Genomic DNA, 20301 nt, shown 5'->3' with positions numbered 1-20301 from the left:
GCACTGTCTATGAATTGATCCATGTATCCGTTCTCCTTTGACTGCAGTACATTTCTCTACATTCATGCAGCATCATGGTTGTGGCTCCATAACAGTTAGTACGGATGAATTTTTAATAATGCATGTGGGGAGCGTTGCTTGCTTTACAGAGGAAAAAAGACAGATAGAGACTAATGAAGATGTTCCAACCAGTAAATACAATAATCTAACATATTCAGTGAAATACAGCAAATAAAGATACATCTTTGTTTAAAGTAGCATGGTGTGAGTGTGCTGTATGAGGATGTGCATAAATACAGGCAAATATGCTTCATATGCTATTCATAGTGTCAGATGTACAGAACCATATGTGCTGGAAAGAGTGATGAAGGACTTTATACTTCCACTCCACTACACTTCACTTCAGAGGGAAATACTCTACTTCCTACTTTCTACTCCACTACATTTATTTAAACAGCTTAAGTTGTTTTTCAGATGAAGATTTGACACAATGGATAATATAACAAGCTAAAATACAACACATTGTTGAAGATGACCAAAAAGCAGTGTGTAGTCAGGCTCACATTTAAGATGTCTGAGTTGTTAACAGCTCCACCAAATAGTTTCATTTCAATAAATCAAAGATTAGAGAAAAAGCCCAAAAACTGAAAACACATTTGTGTATCGGATTTTTTTTTTTCTTCTTTCCTCTCCCATTAATCATCTCAGCAGCCCTCAGCCTTTCTCTACTGACCCTTTGGAGGGGCCCCACCCCTAGGTTGGGAACCACTGGACTGATCTAGCTAAGCTCCACCTCCAGCAGCTACAACAGTAACATGCTGCTCTAACACTGAAGCTCCACTATTAATAATCTAATGATGTAATAATATATCACTACTCTTACTGTAATACTGCATACTACATCACTCATAATACTGCAGTACTTTTACTGTAATACTGCATACTACATCACTATAATACTGCAGTACTTTTACTGTAATACTGCATACTACATCACTATAATACTGCAGTACTTTTACTGTAATACTGCATACTACATCACTCATAATACTGCACTACTTTTACTGTAATACTGCATACTACATCACTCATAATACTGCAGTACTTTTACTGTAATACTGCATACTACATCACTATAATACTGCAGTACTTTTACTGTAATACTGCATACTACATCACTCATAATACTGCACTACTTTTACTGTAATACTGCATACTACATCACTCATAATACTGCAGTACTTTTACTGTAATACTGCATACTTCATCACTCATAATACTGCAGTACTTTTACTGTAATACTGCATACTACATCACTATAACACTGCAGTACTTTTACTGTAATACTGCATACTACATCACTCATAATACTGCAGTACTTTTACTGTAACACTGCATACTACATCACTCATAATACTGCAGTACTTTTATTGTAATACTACATACCTTATTACTATAATACTGCAGTACTTTTACAGTAATACTGCATACTACATCACTCATAATACTGCAGTGCTTTTACTGTAATACTGCATATTACATCACTCATAATACTGCACTACTTTTACTGTAATACTGCATACTACATCACTCATAATACTGCAGTACTGTTACTGTAATACTGCATACTACATCACTCATAATACTGCAGTACTGTTACTGTTATACTGCATACTACATCACTCATAATACTGCAGTACTTTTACTGTAATACTGCATATTACATCACTCATAATACTGCACTACTTTTACTGTAATACTGCATACTACATCACTCATAATACTGCAGTACTTTTACTGTAATACTGCATACTACATCACTCATAATACTGCAGTACTTTTACTGTAATACTGCATAGTACATCACTCATAATACTGCAGTACTTTTACTGTAATACTGCATACTACATCACTCATAATACTGCAGTACTTTTACTGTAATACTGCATACTACATCACTCATAATACTGCAGTACTTTTACTGTAATACTGCATACTACATCACTCATAATACTGCACTACTTTTACTGTAATACTGCATACTACATCACTCATAATACTGCAGTACTTTTACTGTAATACTGCATACTACATCACTCATAATACTGCAGTACTTTTACTGTAATACTGCATACTACATCACAATAATACTGCAGTACTTTTACTGTAATACTGCATACTACATCACTATAATACTGCAGTACTTTTACTGTAATACTGCATACTACATCACTCATAATACTGCAGTACTTTTACTGTAATACTGCATACTACATCACTCATAATACTGCAGTACTTTTATTGTAATACTGCATACTACATCACTCATAATACTGCAGTACTTTTACTGTAATACTGCATACTACATCACTCATAATACTGCAGTACTTTTACTGTAATACTGCATACTACATCACTCATAATACTGCAGTACTTTTACTGTAATACTGCATACTACATCACTATAACACTGCAGTACTTTTACTGTAATACTGCATACTACATCACTCATAATACTGCAGTACTTTTACTGTAACACTGCATACTACATCACTCATAATACTGCAGTACTTTTATTGTAATACTACATACCTTATTACTATAATACTGCAGTACTTTTACAGTAATACTGCATACTACATCACTCATAATACTGCAGTGCTTTTACTGTAATACTGCATATTACATCACTCATAATACTGCACTACTTTTACTGTAATACTGCATACTACATCACTCATAATGCTGCAGTACTTTTACTGTAATACTGCATACTACATCACTCATAATACTGCAGTACTTTTACTGTAATACTGCATACTACATCACTCATAATACTGCAGTACTTTTACTGTAATACTGCATACTACATCACTCATAATACTGCAGTACTTTTACTGTAATACTGCATACTACATCACTCATAATACTGCAGTACTTTTACTGTAATACTGCATACTACATCACTCATAATACTGCAGTACTTTTACTGTAATACTGCATACTACATCACTCATAATACTGCACTACTTTTATTGTAATACTGCATACTACATCACTCATAATACTGCAGTACTTTTACTGTAATACTGCATACTACATCACTCATAATACTGCAGTACTTTTACTGTAATACTGCATACTACATCACTCATAATACTGCAGTACTTTTACTGTAATACTGCATACTACATCACTCATAATACTGCAGTACTTTTACTGTAATACTGCATACTACATCACTCATAATACTGCAGTACTTTTATTGTAATACTGCATCCTACATCACTCATAATACTGCAGTACTTTTACTGTAATGAGGAACTGGTGTGATTCAGTGCCCATGCATACTACATCACTCATAATACTGCAGTACTTTTACTGTAATAAAAATTCATTCAATGCAATTTTGTACCTGCTTGGAAAAGTAACTGCTGTTCTTATTCTAATAATCTTCTTCATTCCCTGCAATTCAATGAGTAAAATGCTCTGTAGGTTTAAGCATTGTTGGTAGATTATTTTGTTTGATCTTTTTTATTGTACCTATCAAGCTTATTATCTTGATATTTCTTTTTTATTTATGTTATCAATATATTTTTTATATTCCACATACAGCTGCTTGATGTGTGTACAACAAATTGCTCCAAACAAATAAAAGTTGTTTGTATTGTATTAGTGCACCACTCACTGCTTATAGAATGGTTTTAACTGGATAATTAGCTCATGTCAATACTTTGTGTAGATTTACATATATTGTCTATGTCAGCAGTTACATTATGTCAACGGGTTATTTGTAGTACTTTGGGAAGCAACTCAGCGTAACTAATAAAGTCTGTTAAGGAGCCATAGCACTGAGAGAGAAATCAATCACAGAGACAGTAATATCTGACTGGAGGTAAGAGAGAAAAACTCAAGTCTCTATATACAATGAATAACAACTCATGTAGACCTCTCTGTCCAATCAGGCAACAATAACCAGACCTAATAGAAATGAACTGAACCCAATACCTGCTTTAAATCACAACTATGGGTTTAGATTATTTTACTGTACATGCACTTCAGTCTGGAACAAAATCACACATCACATCAGAACGTCTCCCTCATTTTTACAATTTAAACATTTACACAGATATTTCCTTCATCTGAATCCAAATGTAACCACTAATGTCTCAATAATCAACCTCATTATTCCCTTTGAATTCTGTGTAACACATCTGTAAACATCTTCACTGTGGTTACTTGTTAGTTTGTTACTGTATTATTGTATTATTGACAATCCACTCTTAAAAAGAATTATGTTTCAGTCCAAATATATGCAGATTATTGTTTGTTTAACTTGTTAACTTTTATTATCTGCCTGCATTGTTTCATATTTTACTGCTTTTGTCCTCATTGTGGGACAGCAGGAGACTTGCTGGAAAACACTTTCTAAACTGAGTCACAGCTGGTCATGTTCTCCATTACTCTGATGTTTTTTTTTCTTTTTTTCCCCCAAAACTAAAATAAAAACTTATGGTACAATAAAAAATGTTTTTTTAATGATTTACGAAGGATTAAAGGAGCTGTGTTCAGCATATGGAACTGCTTCACTGCACACAGTAATGCCATTGCAGCAGATACTGAGAGATACTGCATTTAAACAGCAAAAACTGAGCTGAAACCGAGTTATCTTTGAATGAGGTTGAAATTAAACTGTCCCGACAGCTGTGATAGAGCGCAGGATTCATTTTTGGAAGAGCTGCTATATCACAAACAATCATATAAACATAATTTGTGTCAAAGCTGACCTGTCCATGTCGGGTGTGTGTGGGAAAAAAAAACAATAGATAACATTAATTACTGTCAGATCTTGACTGATCCTGTCTGGAGATTTGAGTCATTAATTAAGTTACTGCTGCTGTGCCACGTGCGTAAATGCGCACAACTGCTCTTAATTAGGAGACTATTGTTTCAGCTGCTGTGCGGAAACAAACAGAAAATCACGGATGTTCACGCAAAATCCCAGATTACATTCCGTGACACGTGATCCACAATCGTGATAATATTGACACATTAATCTAACATCTCACGGATTTGTCACATTAATAGTCTCCTTGTCTTCTGACGGACATGTTGGGTTAACGAGTTTTCAAGTGTATAAGTGTATTTCTCTCAGTAATCATTCCTCCTGTTCATACTGACTATTAAAAGATCTCCTTCAAATGTACCTTCAATGGAAGTGATGGAGGCCAGAATCCACAGTGTGTCCACACAGTCATTTAAAAGTTGAGACTTCAGCAGTTTGAGTTAGTCATATCAAATGGATATCTGCCACTTTTACAGTCTTTTTAGCATCAAATCCTCATCAAATTGTGTGTCCCTGTTGAGCTGTGGTGGAAGTAGGCTATAGTAATAAAAAAGAGGGACTTTGGCACTAAAAAAACGTTGAAATATCTGCTTGATTTGACTCATTCAGGTCTCTGAAAAACTTAATATTAAACTTTTAAATACATTTTTGCACAGGAGGAGGACTGTGGATTTTGACCTCCTTCACTTACTCCATTATTAAGGGATCTTCTAATTGTCAGTAAGAACAGGAGGAATGATTAAGGCACAAATAATTCATTTTAATGGTCATTTGGACATCTGACTTGTTTTAAGACAGACTTAAAACATTGTGAATCCGTCCTTTAATATACTTAAGATTCAACTACTATTGACCAAACTCAGTGTTATAATGTAGAGAAGGGGCTTAAGAGAAGCAGTATCAGCGCCTACCTGCTCTGTTCCTTGTAAAAGTGGCTTAAAAAAATAAGAAGTACTGGCTGCTCTTATGCACAGCACAATATTTCTCCCACTGCTCAAAGTTCCACTCTGACAATAAATAACAGATTTTGAGGATCAATAATATGCGAGGCAACACTAAAAATATCAGCCCTGAAGACACCACTGCTGCGAAGTCTCTGCTTTCATGTTACACACAGTCATCTACACCACACTACCATACAAAGAAAGCTGACTTAGACCAGTTACAAGCCTTAAATTCTTTGGTGTGTAGACCATTATTTGTCCAGATATTTAGAGTTAGATGATTAGCTTAGCTTAGCATAAAGACTAGAAACAGGATGAAACATCAAGCTAGCTGTCCTCTGACTCCAGGTCCTTTTAAAGCTAACTAATTAACACATTAGCCTACATCTTGTTAATTGAATCCATACAAATTACAAAAAAGTGGAAGAACAATATATACTTTTTAGCTACATCAAAAGAAACAGAAACATTACATTAAACTCTCAATGTAAGAATGTCATGGCCAGGTCAGTAACTTCACTGTCTCCTTATTTTAGGATGAACCCTTTATATCTACATGGGAGGGGGGGGCGGGGGGAGAGGGGGGGGGGGGGTCATCTTCCACAGAGGCCGCCATGTTGCACCACCATATTTCTACAGTAGCCCATAACGGACAAACCAAACACTGCTTCTCAAGAAGGCCTGTCCTGTTTTTCATGAGTTTCGCGGCCACTGTAGATTCTCTTACACACTTGGAAAGGGAGTGGGAGGTGAAGAGTATTCAGTTAATAGCAATCTGCAACCTCACCACTAGATGTCACTAAATCCTACACACTGGTCCTTTAAGAACAACCCAAAGAACTCACTGTGATGTTCTGTTTCACTTTTTTGAACGTGTTTCAGTTTAATTTTCATCTGTGCATCATTTTCTATCATCTGGATCATATTTGATGAAAAATTCAAAAACAAAAACAAGACTCTCCATCTTAATATTAATCCCTTCAGTTGTTTAAGCACTGATGACAAAAGCCGTAGCGGAGTATAAACTGAACCATTAGGGGGGGAATAATTATTAGGGTAGGTATTTTCTTGGTGTTGTGATTGCAGGGTCATTATGCTCTCCCTAATGAAACAAACCAGCAGAGAGCCTCCATCTCAGCTGTAGCCGTTATCATCGCCCTTCAGAGGATATAAAAAGGAAAACACTTCAGCAGCAGGCTAATTAAAACCAGAGAGGTCTGGATGAGAAGGCCTAACAACCCACACAGGTGGCGAGCACGTCACTGAGTGTGTATTTATGTGTGTGTGTGTGTGAGAGAGCTACTGTAGCACATCATGTTTATGCATGTCTCTATGTGTCTGTATGAGTGTGGGTGTGTGTGAAGCAGCAATTCATGCTTTTTTTCCTTCTTCATTTGTGTGTGTCTGTGTCAGTTCGGAACATCTACGAGTGTGTGAGAGGCAGCAAGGGGTGATGTTGGATGTGTGTGTGCTGCTTTGTGTTTATTTGAGGCAGCAGTTTCTGTTCGTGTGTGTGTGTGTGTCAGAGGTGTATGATTGTTAGAGGTGCTTTCCATTCATTTTAATGGCTTCAGCCTCCAACTGCTGTCGGTTCATTCTGCTGCCTCCACCGCTGACAGGAAGGACCTAGCAGCTTTCATCTGACAGGACCCTGCTCAAATAGGCCATTGGTGCACCATAATTAGTTCAAATGTCGAAGCCGGTGAATTATTGATGATTGGGGACGAGTAGGGAGGAAGACATTTCACATCAACTGTGTGGGGTTTTTTTTTTTAGCTGTCTCTTTTTAAAGGACAGCTGGTGCTCTGCGGTTCCCACCACAAACATGAATCTCTGGTGTTCTGGCCACGAGAGGATGCATTTGCATCTGGTAGAGAAATAAACTGGGGTAGTAAAGGGAATAATTACAGAGGAAAACAGTGAAATAATGTCTTGTTTTTCAGTGAAGACAGCTGGCTGAAGAGAGTGTCGTTGCTTTTTTCTGCCATGTGAAAAAAGGGATACCTTAGGTTAGAAACAAAAAGTAAACCACACCATGAAGACAGAGGCTAATTTATGCTCCTGCCAATCATTGAATATAATTGCGCTACCATGCCATAATGGAAGCTCAGGCCCAGTCATTTCCCCCCCCTCCGGCTCTATCTCAGGTACTTAGAGGGGTTTGCATCAGCTCCTGATTTTTCAAGAGAGACCTCTCAGACAGGAATGACAATGGACTTTCAATGGCTCATAATTATGCCACTTTCCTGCACAATTTCCTGGGCATCATTTGCATTAAGACTCATATGTGTATAAGTGCACCACATGCTGCTCTACAAAGGCCTTTTGATCAACTCCACGGCTGAAAATTACCAAGTGCGCTGACATTTCCTGGAATGTGTCTGAGCCCACCGCAGTCCGACAGTTATCAGAATCTGTTAATGAGATGGATCCAGTCCAAAGTTTGTGGCTGCTTGAGCTGCCATGAGCGTGTGTGTATGTGTGTGTGTGTGTGTGTGTGTGTGTGTGTGTGTAGTTGTTGTGACTGAGGATTGCGAGGTGTGCCCAGGGCCACCTTGGATTTATGGCACGGAAGCCGGCGTCCTTTTCAAGGTTACACAACACTGCGTCTTGTTTGCTTTTTTCACACACACACACACACACACACACACACACATACATACACATACACATACACACAAAAAAGGGGGAAAAAATCATCTCAAAACAGAGAAAATGATGCTGGATGTCTTTTCTGCTGGAATGAAAGGCCAAAGACAACACTGCCATCTAGTGGACATGAAGGAGTACAACAACAGCTTTAGATCAGGGACATATTGAGTGATTTTTGCTGTAGGCTACACCAAAACCTGCAATTCTGTGTAAAAAAAAAAACAAAGGCTTCCATGACTGATATTAGTCTAAATCATCTTTTTTTGCATCCAACTGGCAGCTGGATAGCATTAAAAAGAGCTTAAGGAAGCGTATTAGTAAAGAAACTTCCCTTTCCTTATGTCTAACTTAATCCTAACTTTTCAAATTGTTCCAGCAGTCTCAATCTCTCTGCTGGAACAATCATAATGGAAATAATGGTATTTGTGTCTGGCACCTATTGCCTGTGTAGGGCTATATATATGTTCCTGTTCTTTTGAGTTGTAATTAGAGCTTGTGTTTTCCTTTTCAGATGGCTCTTAATTCTGGGATTTGTTGCATACAAAAGCCGCTCGCATATCTCTTCCTCTCTGCGGATTTTTTTCCTGAGCAGTAGGCGTTTGGAGGCTGCTGAAAATAAATCATCACCCTCCCACCAGTAGCCTATGTGAGAAAGTCCAGATGGTTGAATTTTCACTGACGTCCTCCCAATGAATTTCCCAATTGTCTTCAATGCTAAAATTAGAAGGTAATACTGGGTGAAAACGCTGCGTCTGCTCAGAGGGTGCTAGTTAATTATCAGGAGCTGGATTTATGTTCCACCCACAAATGAACCCTGGATGCTGTGTTGTGCAAGGGTGGAAATGTCCAAAGCTCTTCCAAGTTTCTTGAAGGAGCTAAATGGCAGGTTTCATCTCTTGTGTAAGAACTGAAGGGAAGAAAAGGTAATTTAGCCACGAATAGATGAATATTTTTCCTCCCAAAATGCAATTTAAAGACCAAATCCTGCTTAGATGCAAAATGCAAATATCATGATTAGTCCTCCCATTAACATTAGTTATTTAATAGCACTGCAAGCCAACTACTAATCACTCCAGTTATCTATTACAGCTCCATTGTTGCTGTTTTTACACCTAGCTCACATTGAAACCTGATGCTGTGGTCAGTTAATGTATCATTATATCCAACAGTGGGTTTTGTTGGTTTCTCGCCTGTACAAAAAATCAATGAATCAATGAGGCTACATGTAAGCAGGCAGCAGGAAATGACCGTTATGTGCTCCCGTTTTGATGGAAATTCTTTTGGCGGCGTTTGACAAATGACTGTTTTATCTTCCAATGCAGCAAGGGCTTAAATTCAGTGGGGAATAAATCCAATGTTATGAAGCTGGGATTAAACCATCTGCACGATTTGGCAGTTCTTTGATTTTTTTTTTTTTTTTGTTATGCGTGCTATATTTGCTTTCAAGGCCAAAATTATAAATTATTGTTAGTTTACTTATTTTCTTTGGTTTTTTTTGAAGGAGTGTGTAAAGTGAAACTTGAGTGAAATGCTCCATCTCGATTTCACCCAGTCGAGTGAGGTTTTAAAGCTGCACAGGTTTACCTTTTGTCAATGTCAGGCTGCACAGATAATCAATATTTTTAAAAGGCAACTCGATCAATAAAAAGTAAAAATGCCTGGGAGGGACTGCTCCATCTATTGATTGATATTTAACACATTATTTCATTCCACTATTCCCGTGTTGTGTTTTACTGTGTTTTCTAATAGTTAATGGTATGACTCTCGAGTTGATTAATGGATGTGTTAAACTGAAAAGAGTTTGAATCCTACAAAGTTTATCAAGAATCTCAAAACTCAAGGTCCACATGGCTTTTTATCCCGTCATGGTCTTCTTCTTTGACTTAATATAGAATAATTACCAATTACAAACTCTTTACGCTGAGGAAGACAGTGAGTTGCAGATTAAAGCGCTAGAAAATGCTAATAAGTGGACTTTGAGTTACTACTTTTGGTCAAAGTACTGTTCTCCAAGGTGAAGAATTAACTACATAGAGCTTAATTAGTTTAATTGGTTAATGCATTATAAGCAAATAAATAAAAGCTGTAGTGGTTACCTTAAGTCTGATATAATAGATTGAATCTCTTTGGTTTTGGACTGTTCATCAGACTAAACAAGAAATCTGAGGACATCACTTTGGGCTCTGAGAACTTGAAAAGGGTAGTTTTCATTATGTGCTACATTTTATAGATAACACAATGACTGGAATAATCCAGAAAACAAATCAATGAAGAAGTCAAAGTGGCTTTTAAAAACTAAAAGGAAACAGAACATAACTAAGGCTGGGCAATAATGGCAAAATCAAACATCACAATATTTTTGACCAAATACCTTGATATCGATACTGCGATAATACCGTAGGGATGACGACTGGTGAGTTCATAAAATATTTACACAATGGGATTTTTTAAAGAACCATCAGTAATGTGGATATAATGACTAAGCTACAACAGTCTAAGTTGAGAAAATGACATCACATTACTAATTCAGCTTTTAAAACCTTAAAAAGACAACACTTGTGCACTTGTGTATCACGATATAATGATATCGAAACCTAAAAGGGGTAAAAACATATTACACATCAGAAGAACAGAAGATAGCTTTGACGTGTAAAAATCACTTTTACACCTTTATTTGGGCTCCCAATACACAAATTGAGGATATGTTCATCAATACAGAGTCTGCTTTAAGATCTCATGATACACTGAATGGAGGAAAAGTCTGGACTGATGTGATCAAACCAACAGTTTTAATTCTGAACTACAGTCCTATATACACAATCTTGTTTTTAGAGATCTGTATTTTCTGATAGTTAATTACATTATCATACTGAGTAGCGATTGACGAGGTACAATCACAAGGCCTTTTTTTGAGATTTTAGTCGATATATCTTTAAATGCACTTTTCACAGAAGATGTAACGTAAACTTCATTTGTAGCTCTATAATGAGTCTGCGACATTTAAGTTCAGGTGCGGCCTTGGAAGTCCCGATAAACAGCAAATAGACAGCAAATGGAGAGTTGGGCTCAGATTTGTATTGTTTGTTTTTTTTGTTGTTTTTTTTAACTTTTTAAACTATCGATGCGATCTTTGAAAAAAGTAAGCAGACCGTGTGTTTTTTTTTCTCCTCAGACATAAGTTTCTGTCGACTTCGTCAGCAAACGGACGAGGTGATACATCTCCACGGATACAGGTAACAAACCCAAACAGAGGAAGAGTCGTTCTTATATCAAAAAAGTTCAAGACCTGAGATTTTTAGTGGAACAAAATGTTATACAAGAACAAAAAAAAAACAAAAATAAAACATGTCATGTCAAACTGTCTGTAAACTGTCACGATGGCTGCGAACACTAGCTATGTCTTCCCTTTTGTGACCGAAAACATGCACGTTTAAAATCATAATGTCAGCTCGCGTTTAAAACATGTTTAAAATCCCATTTTTCCAGCCAGTTTTCATTATTCTGTGTCGTTTTTCTTTTTGTTTGCAAGCTAGTAGTACACAGCTCTATGCATATAATTTTACATTTTTGACAGCTTAAGAATCATCAAGAATCAGTGTGCAGACACGACTGAGGGTGATGCAGAAATTCAGATAACTTAAGACAAATAAATTCATTTTTTCATTTTAAATTCTATTAAACATGGTAATACCTTATTGTAGACAACACTGTGGACTCTCTGAGGGTTACAAGTTCATTCCTTGGGCACTTAGTAAAGAGTCCAGCATGTCAAAAGTGTCTTTGTAGTCAGTGTGTTGGCCGTTAGACGTCAGCATGCCGTTGGTGCCGTCGTGGCCGTGGTGCTCCATCATCCTCTGGCTGCTCTCTGTCGCGTAGTGGGATGAGCTGATGCCCCCTTTGGAGCTCCTGCCGCTCTTGGACGAGTGGTGGTGGTGGTTGTGGTTGGCGGCGTCCGAGTGAGGCCTCTTCCTAGATGAGCCGGAGGAGCTCCCGTCGTTGCCGGGGGCTCGTATAGATAAGGAGGCGTTGTCTATTGTCCCTCTGCTGTTTCCGCTGAGGGAATAAGCGTGCGAGTGGCTGTGTTTCGAGTGGCGGTGGCTGCTGTGTTCTTTGTGCTTGTCTTTTACAGGTAGGCTACTGCCCTGCTCCGAGCCTCCGTGACGATCTGATGAAACTTTGATTCTCATCTTGAGCTCCTCGCTGGTGGCCGAGCCATTCTCGGAGAAGGAAGGGGGCAGTCGAGGCTTTTTGGAGCTGGATTTTTCTCTCCTGCCTTCTCCCGACTGGCCGGCCTGCTGCGACTGAGAGCGTTTCTTGTGGTGGTGAGAGGAGGTGAGAGCGGGAGGAGGAGCGTACATGTCTGTGCCCGGCTCCTCCTTGACGCCGTTCTGCAAAGCCAGCTCCGCCGCGTGTTTCTCTCTGTACTTTTCCAGAGTCAAGACTTTCTGCGGCCGTGAAAAAGCGGCGGCGTTCGTGCCGAGCTGCTGGTTTTTACTACCGGAGCCGCTGGCTGATTTGTGTTCATGTTTGACCACTGTGAAGTCTGAGTGGGCAGGCTGGGAGAACGGTTCATAGTCACAGCTCTTTGACGGGTCGCTCATGGGCTGGTAGGAGGAGAAAGGGGCAGCGATGGAGTTCAGGGAGGGCATATCTGAGGAGTCTGACGATGAGGTGGAGGGGAAGAAGGAGTTGTTGACACCAGAGAGGCTGTCTAAAGACGTCCCCTGGAAGGGACTGTCCACTGACGAGCCCTCTGTCTTTGGCTTCTTTGCTGCTTGAATGGCCTAAAAAGAAAAACCCAAGACACTTTATTAGTGCTGACATGAACCAGTCCAGATATTCACATTTATCCTCTGCTTTAACATACCCCCAACATCTATTTATGACTTACCCTCCAGTTTCGTATCCTCTTCAGTCTGCTGGGTGTCTTCTCCAGGATCTGAAGAAACTCGTGAGTGAGCTCTGAAACAGTGAAGGCAAACATGTCAGTGATTTATTGATCATGGCTGATACAATAATATGATAACTACATTTGTTGAAGCCAGTTTAATAGAGGACACCATGGACAACTGTTTAACCTTCCCACTTATATCATTTAAAACATGTTAGACCCTGATCCCACCTTTCAAATCTGTTAACACTGCAATTATCTTTAAGTGGACCATATGTCCAAACATGAGGGGTCAAAGTACAAAAATGCATTGATAAAAATGCATATGAATTTAAAAATAGGACTAAAATGGATGAGATAAAATAAAAGTGGAGATATTATCAAGTGACTTGATTCATTTAAAGCCAATTTGATGAAAACAGTTGATAAGATGAACACCATCTTTCATCTTCTTACATTCATTATTCACAGCACAAATTTGTCATTTATCATTTATGCTTCAAGGATGGGAGTTGCAAAAAAGAACAGAAAAAATAGAAGTGATGAAAATGTATATGAATGGCAAAAATAGAGTGATAAATTGTCAATTTGATAAACTTGATTAACACTGTATTTGAAGCAGTGTTACTCTGATAATAATCTGGGCTGTGTTCATCATTCACAGCCAACTGCCATTTATTTCTATAACTGAGCTATTTTTGATACTTTCTCCCAAAATGTCAATCAAAAAGCACACCACTGACTAATTAATGGAGTTTTTGGCTCTCAACTTGCAGGCCTGGCCTTTTCCTGGTACTTGGAAAAGCATGAATATTTAGGCGAAACATAACCTGCTACAAGACATGAAAAGTGGGTTGAATAATGAATTTTTACTTTGTACAAATATTTTTAAATTGATTTCTTTCCAGGAAGGAACAAATAACAGCACATTTCACATCCATTATTCATTTTCATCACCTCCATTTGAATCAATTAATTTGTGTTACTTCCAGCCCTAAACAAAAAGGTCCAAGTATGAAGGCAGAGGAAGACTTATAACAAGGCTCTAATGCATATATTCAGACATATTCACTTTAGGGCTAAAATTAATTATTTGGTGTTTGTTATTCAAGGCCAATAAGAAAAAGTCAGAAAATAGTGAAAAATGTCTCTAAAACCTCTAATTGCTTGACTTGTCCAAACAACAGTCCAAAACCTGAACATATACTGTGATTTTATTTTGGAGACGCCTTTAGATTGAAAAAAGTAGCAGCAACAACACTGTTAAATGCCTCTAGATCCTACACGCTGGTCCTTTAATGTCCACTGTTTTCCTCTCTTTTAAATGACTGTAAAACTCATTTTTCCAGTACACAACACGATGAACCTTGTAGTATTTCTGAGACTAGCAATCTAAGAAGGAGAAATCAGAGGACAGAAGCTCCTACCATCCAGCAGCTGTAACGTTACGGTGCGGTCCACGTACTCCCACCAGTGCTTGCCATCTGTAGACACGGGGATCTCCCAGTTGGACCACTTGCAGGCCAGGTGGATGCACACGCACGCCACGACTGTGGGTCTGTACTGCAGGCAGAAGGTGGTGAGGTGCAAACTGCAGGAGGGGGAAGACAAGAACACACAGAGGAAAGATACACCTGTCAGCTGAAAGGGCTTTTTTTATACTGGCAGTAAAACATGTTCAACAGAAGTGACAAGTCCAACTCATAGTTATTCACACATCACAAACACACTTCCTTACCTCGCCAAGCTGGAACATCTAAAACATTTTTTCTTAAGACATGTTCCTAACTGCCTGAGTGAGACCAAATTAGCTTTTTTTTTTTAAAGTTTAGATCACATGACAAAATATAGAGATGTTTTTAATCAGTTTTAAGCCGTATTATTGTTTCTATTTTCATATTTTTTTTAAAAAGGGGAAATTAAGAAACATTTACAGTGTTTCTCAATCTCTGAGTAAGAAATATGCAAACTTGGGAATTTTTTTCTCAAATGACGTCTAGATGATTTCCAGAATGCTTATTTTAGTGTAGAATTAGTGGTGACAGCACATTTCAACACAAAGCAGCTGTCTCCGCTGTCAGACTGAGAAACAATGATGTTGGAGGCCGAGACAAACGAACAGGCTTTAAAAGATTTCTACCGTTAATTTCCCCTGCACCCTGAATCCCAAACTACACTGCAAACTGCCTCTCACACACTGGCACGACCAAAAAAACAAACCAAAAAAAATACAGGTCCTGTGATTATCAGATGTTACAATGACTAAGTAAGAACTGAACTGAAAGTTGGCCTATGACTGAAATCACTCCTTTCTCAGAGTACAACTCGAGTCATTTGTGAATCACTACTCGACTCAGCAAGAATGAAACGTATGAGTGAGCGTCACGCTGCTGTTTCACAACAATCACACCCATGTGGTAGAAATTGGGATGATGCATAGTGGCATTTTCAGATATTAGTGGTAAGAAGTACCACATCTCTATATAAAAAAGGTAAAACTGACAGTTATCAAGATTATATGTAGTTATATTCAAACCTATGATGCTAAAATTAACATGCTTATTGCCATGTATTGTACCAATAAGCTATTTGCATAGAGGGTTGTAACACTAGCAAACAAGTAATAAATAAGCACTGTAGGTAGAATGACTTAAACATCACTGTTGCTGAACTAGTTTCCCTGGTTTTGCACAGTATGCACTCTGTTTTACATCCTGCACAATGTCAGTCACAAGAATAACCCCTTAATAACCTCAAATCAAAAAATATATCTCTTCCCACAGCATGTGTGAGATCATGGAGACTCCAAACAGATCAGAACCCTTCTTCAGCTCTATCACATAAAGTTGGAATCATTTGGAAAGTTGCTAAGATGCTTTTACTCCAAATTTTACACCAGTTAACTTCTCTGATGGGCTTGAGAGATACAGACAAATCCATCAAAAATCACTCATACATACTATTCCTACATATTTCTAATTCTGATTCTTGCCTTATTTGTAGTACATTTATTGCTATTTTAAAAAGGGAAACAGATCTAAACTGTAGGTTCCATCCTTATGAACACCTATTTCACAGACTACATATCAAACTATAAGTGTCTGTAAAACAAGTAGAAAATAAAAAAACACTTCCAGCACCAGTTCCTAAAATATACTATCAAAACAAGAATAAAAAATAAAAACATATATGATGTACTTGTTTCCTCTTTAAAAGACAAAACAAAGATATAAATGCATTCTCTAAGATGTTCATAAAAACACTAAAACCTACCCCACAGTAAACGCACTCAGTTTGCAGTATAGTTTGGTCTTTCATTGTTAGCTCGTTTGGGGTGAAAAATATGGAAAAAATTATTAAAAATTTAAAAAAGAACTGTAAACTATACTTACCAAAACAATCTAAAAGTTTAAGAATCTTTAGTGGCAATCTATATTCAGGCTACCATCTGAGTGTTTTTAGACATATGCACTCTGTACCAAACAACCTTGAGAGGTAAACAGCACCACTACACTCCACATTGTGCATTCAACCCCTATGTGCCAACACAGAGCCCTTGTACATTACACCGCACACAGCAGCCTTGCCGGTACTTCCCCTATGTTTGGGGGTGGTACCGGGGTCAAGGCGCAAGCAGGGCGTTGGACACAGGAAGGGGGACCCTGCAGGACAGGAAGCCATAGTGTGCCATTACAGTGCAATAATGGGAACAGGATAATAACCTGTTGGTAGCCATGAAATAGGAAGTCTGAGCCAAATCCTTGCTTGCTGTAAAAGAAGGAGAATGTTGATATTAGAGGTGTTGCAATTAGCATTTATGCACATTTAAATTAGAGAGTAGAATTCATGCAGTTGTATAGATGTATAGACTGGTTCCAAAATTGTGCCTGCACTAAGAGTAAGTGTCAATTTGACAAGTGAGAAGAGTAGATAAAGAAGGTAGTACCTCGCACTAGCTGGGAACACCTCACAACATCTGTGTGTGGATGATCAATTGTTATTTCAAAACCTGCAATCGAGATGTGGAACGTGGATGATGAGCCGCGGGTGCCAGCACAATGTCACAAAACAGCAGAAAAAGCAGAACTCACGGGTGATATTGTGGTTTACATGTGTTTGAGGGTAGGGGAAAAAAAGGAACTGGAGGAAAACCTCAAGTGTTGTCTGTTAAATAGCTGAAAATGCAAATTTGACATATCCGCCGTCAATGTGATGTGCAGGTGCTGCTGAAAACGGCTGAGTGTAGAAACCAGTGGAGCAGTTCAAACACACAGCAGAAACGGCGTCTATCTTACAGTGTGAGTGCGGTACTGAAGCTTTAACTCACCCAGAGTCTGCAGCACTATTGTTTCCAGTGCTACGAGCTCTTGTGCCTGCTGTTGGAATGCCTGAAAAAGAGAGATGAACTATTTGAAATGTGCTTTACATCAACTAGAAAACAGATTACTGTCATCCGCATTTAAATAAAAGCATCGCCAACTGAGAGAAACTGTAACAGTTAGCAGAGAGCCATCATTTTATACATTTACATAATGCAGCCTTTCACTTTAAAAGACCTGTGAACAGTCTGAGTTGCTCTCTTAAGTATGGATTAAATGTTCAACACCGTAAATCACTCAAATCTGTATTAACCCACAATGTAAATCCTGTGGTAAAAGAACATTAAATAACATACACAGCTACATTTTTCTGTGTTTAGATGCCAGTGGATCTGTCTATAAACTGGCGAGAAAGGAGCAGTCGTTACATTGACATTACAGCTCATACACGAGCAGGGAAGGAGACAGCGGAAGCTATTAGCTGTATGAAACTCCACAGACGTAACACTACCATAGGTTGACTGTGGAGATTCAAATTGTGACATTTCAATGACCCGCTGGAGATACAAAAATTGTGGCGCAGTCCTGTCAACCATGAGGTGACTGCACAGTTGCGACACTTAACATAAATGTTTTCAAGCACCCTGTTTACTCCCATAAACAAATTATTACAGTAAGTAGATTCAGTTTTGTTGAACTATTATTTTCACTGTTGATTTTATTGATTTGGCTTACTAAACCTCAGATACTTATGAAAACTCAATTCCCCATAGGCAAGGGCAACTATTTTACCTTGCTGATTTTGCCCGATAAGTTCATAACCGTCAGTTTTTAAATTGACTGTCACATAAGACAAAAGATGAGCAGCAAAAGTGGCATTTCAGCTAATGTCAATATTCATTTTCTGTTTCTCAGCTACACATTGCAGCTGTAGTGCAGATGTATTTTCTCTCCTCAGCCTCACAGCGTCACGTTACCAACAACTGTGTACACAGCCGAGCACACATCTTCCTACAAAAAAATGTGTTGGAGAGAAGTCAAGATTTGATAAACATCATGGAAAATGTACCTCTGTGTCCAGTAACTCACACAGCATGCATTTTGGCCACGTTGTTAAACCACATGACAGCATAATAATAAACATCTGGCCGCTTTCACGAAAACCGAACTTGCTCATTCTTTAACTTACATTGCTCTTAGTGTCTAGGGCAGGCTCTTGGGGGTTAATGCAGGCATGGGCTATTTTAATGACATGCTCCAGCTTCCTGGGCTGCTCCTCAACTTTAGCTGCCAGGAACAATGTAGTTTGGGAAATGATCTGTGGAGAAAAGAGAGAAGAAAAAAAAGAAAGAAAAAACCTCTGAGTTTTCATAGCTGGTGCCACCAGTAATTATGGCATCGGCCAACACTGCAGTGCAGCTGTACTTACATTTCTATGGAATTTGGTGAAGGAGTGGATCATATAAAACCTGTGCATATATACTATAGCAGTGTTGATTATTAGTTGGGAGCTGGATGTACAGTTAAGGCTTCAAACATGGATGATACACATATTTTATAAAACTGGGTGAGCAGACACTTAGCAGCTAGCAAAACGTGTCACCTGCGACTTAAAACCAAATGCAGTCATTAGATTAGACTTCAACGACTTACATTAGACATACTTACATACGACATTCTGTTTAAACAACACGTGAAAGTAGCGTTAGTTATCATGTATAAGTGGTATCATTAGACGCAAAGCTAACAATAGAATCTGCTGTCAAATGGGACAAAACAATAGCTAAGCTAACATGCAGGCCGCAACACCTCCAACCGGGTTTTAGCTTCGTGTTAACGGATTAAAAAGGCTCATATAGTCGGGAAGGACTCTGGAGTAATGAAGAATGTTTTAAATGTACGCCAAGAGTTAAAATAAGAGCTCTGTCGAGCTATTCTGTGAGCTAATGCTAACTGCAGCTAAGCCGGGCAGTTTGCGAAAGGATACACGTTGAGTCTCTGGCCGATATCTTGGATTAAGTTGGCGGCCTGCTGCCGGTAAGAGAGCTCCCTGTCAGCCTCTATCCCGGTGCGTCGAGACGGCGTGTTTTCCAGCTGCTCCCGGGTGAAGAGCCATTTCGTGGAGGGTCCCCGGTGCACCGCCATTACGCTCCCACACAGCCAAGCCCGACGGTGCTAGCATCGGGAGGGGAGCGGGGGCGACGGGGGCACCGGAAGGACGAAACGAGCAGCCGATTTAAAAACCGGTCGTGCGGTTTGTGAACAGCGCCCCTAGTGGCGGGCGATGAAATCACAACAGCCATCCTCCAAAGCAATCTGTGATATGTTGGATTAAAACGTTTGAATCCACTAAAAAAACGAAAGTACATTACAAAATTATGCAGAATATAGTATATCTAACCTAAAAAATTGTCAGATCAGAATATTTTAAACCTGGAAAAACACTCCCATATTTATATATCATGCGCCCTGAACATGCTGCCTCAAGATTCAAGATGTTTATTGTCAACATATAATAAAACATTTTAAAAAACATATAATATATAACAAGACAGAATCATTGAATTTAAACTCTATAGAAAATTATTATACAGACGCACAAATTTATACTATTGCACAAAAGGTTAAAAAGGCACAAAAATGTTGCAT

The 20301-nt window shown here is 38.5% G+C and overlaps 1 protein-coding gene across 1 annotated transcript; it reads right to left on the bottom strand.

Moving 5' to 3' along the window:
- Positions 1-11079: 11079 nt before the first annotated feature.
- Positions 11080-19841, bottom strand: LOC128354380 (cyclin-T2-like). Its single transcript, XM_053314615.1, has 9 exons — positions 19640-19841; positions 19082-19163; positions 18842-18970; positions 17661-17721; positions 17280-17342; positions 17056-17101; positions 14761-14924; positions 13334-13404; positions 11080-13226 (listed from the first exon to the last, which is right to left on the bottom strand). The coding sequence occupies exons 1-9, from the start codon at positions 19795-19797 to the stop codon at positions 12168-12170; spliced, it is 1833 nt and encodes a 610-aa protein (XP_053170590.1). The 5' UTR covers positions 19798-19841; the 3' UTR covers positions 11080-12167.
- Positions 19842-20301: the final 460 nt, after the last annotated feature.

This window comes from Scomber japonicus, chromosome 24 (genome assembly GCF_027409825.1).
Source record: "Scomber japonicus isolate fScoJap1 chromosome 24, fScoJap1.pri, whole genome shotgun sequence".
In the NCBI taxonomy this organism is placed as follows: Eukaryota; Metazoa; Chordata; class Actinopteri; order Scombriformes; family Scombridae; genus Scomber; species Scomber japonicus.
Note: the sequence above shows the minus strand (reverse complement) of the source record. Positions and strands in the feature narration are given on the sequence as shown.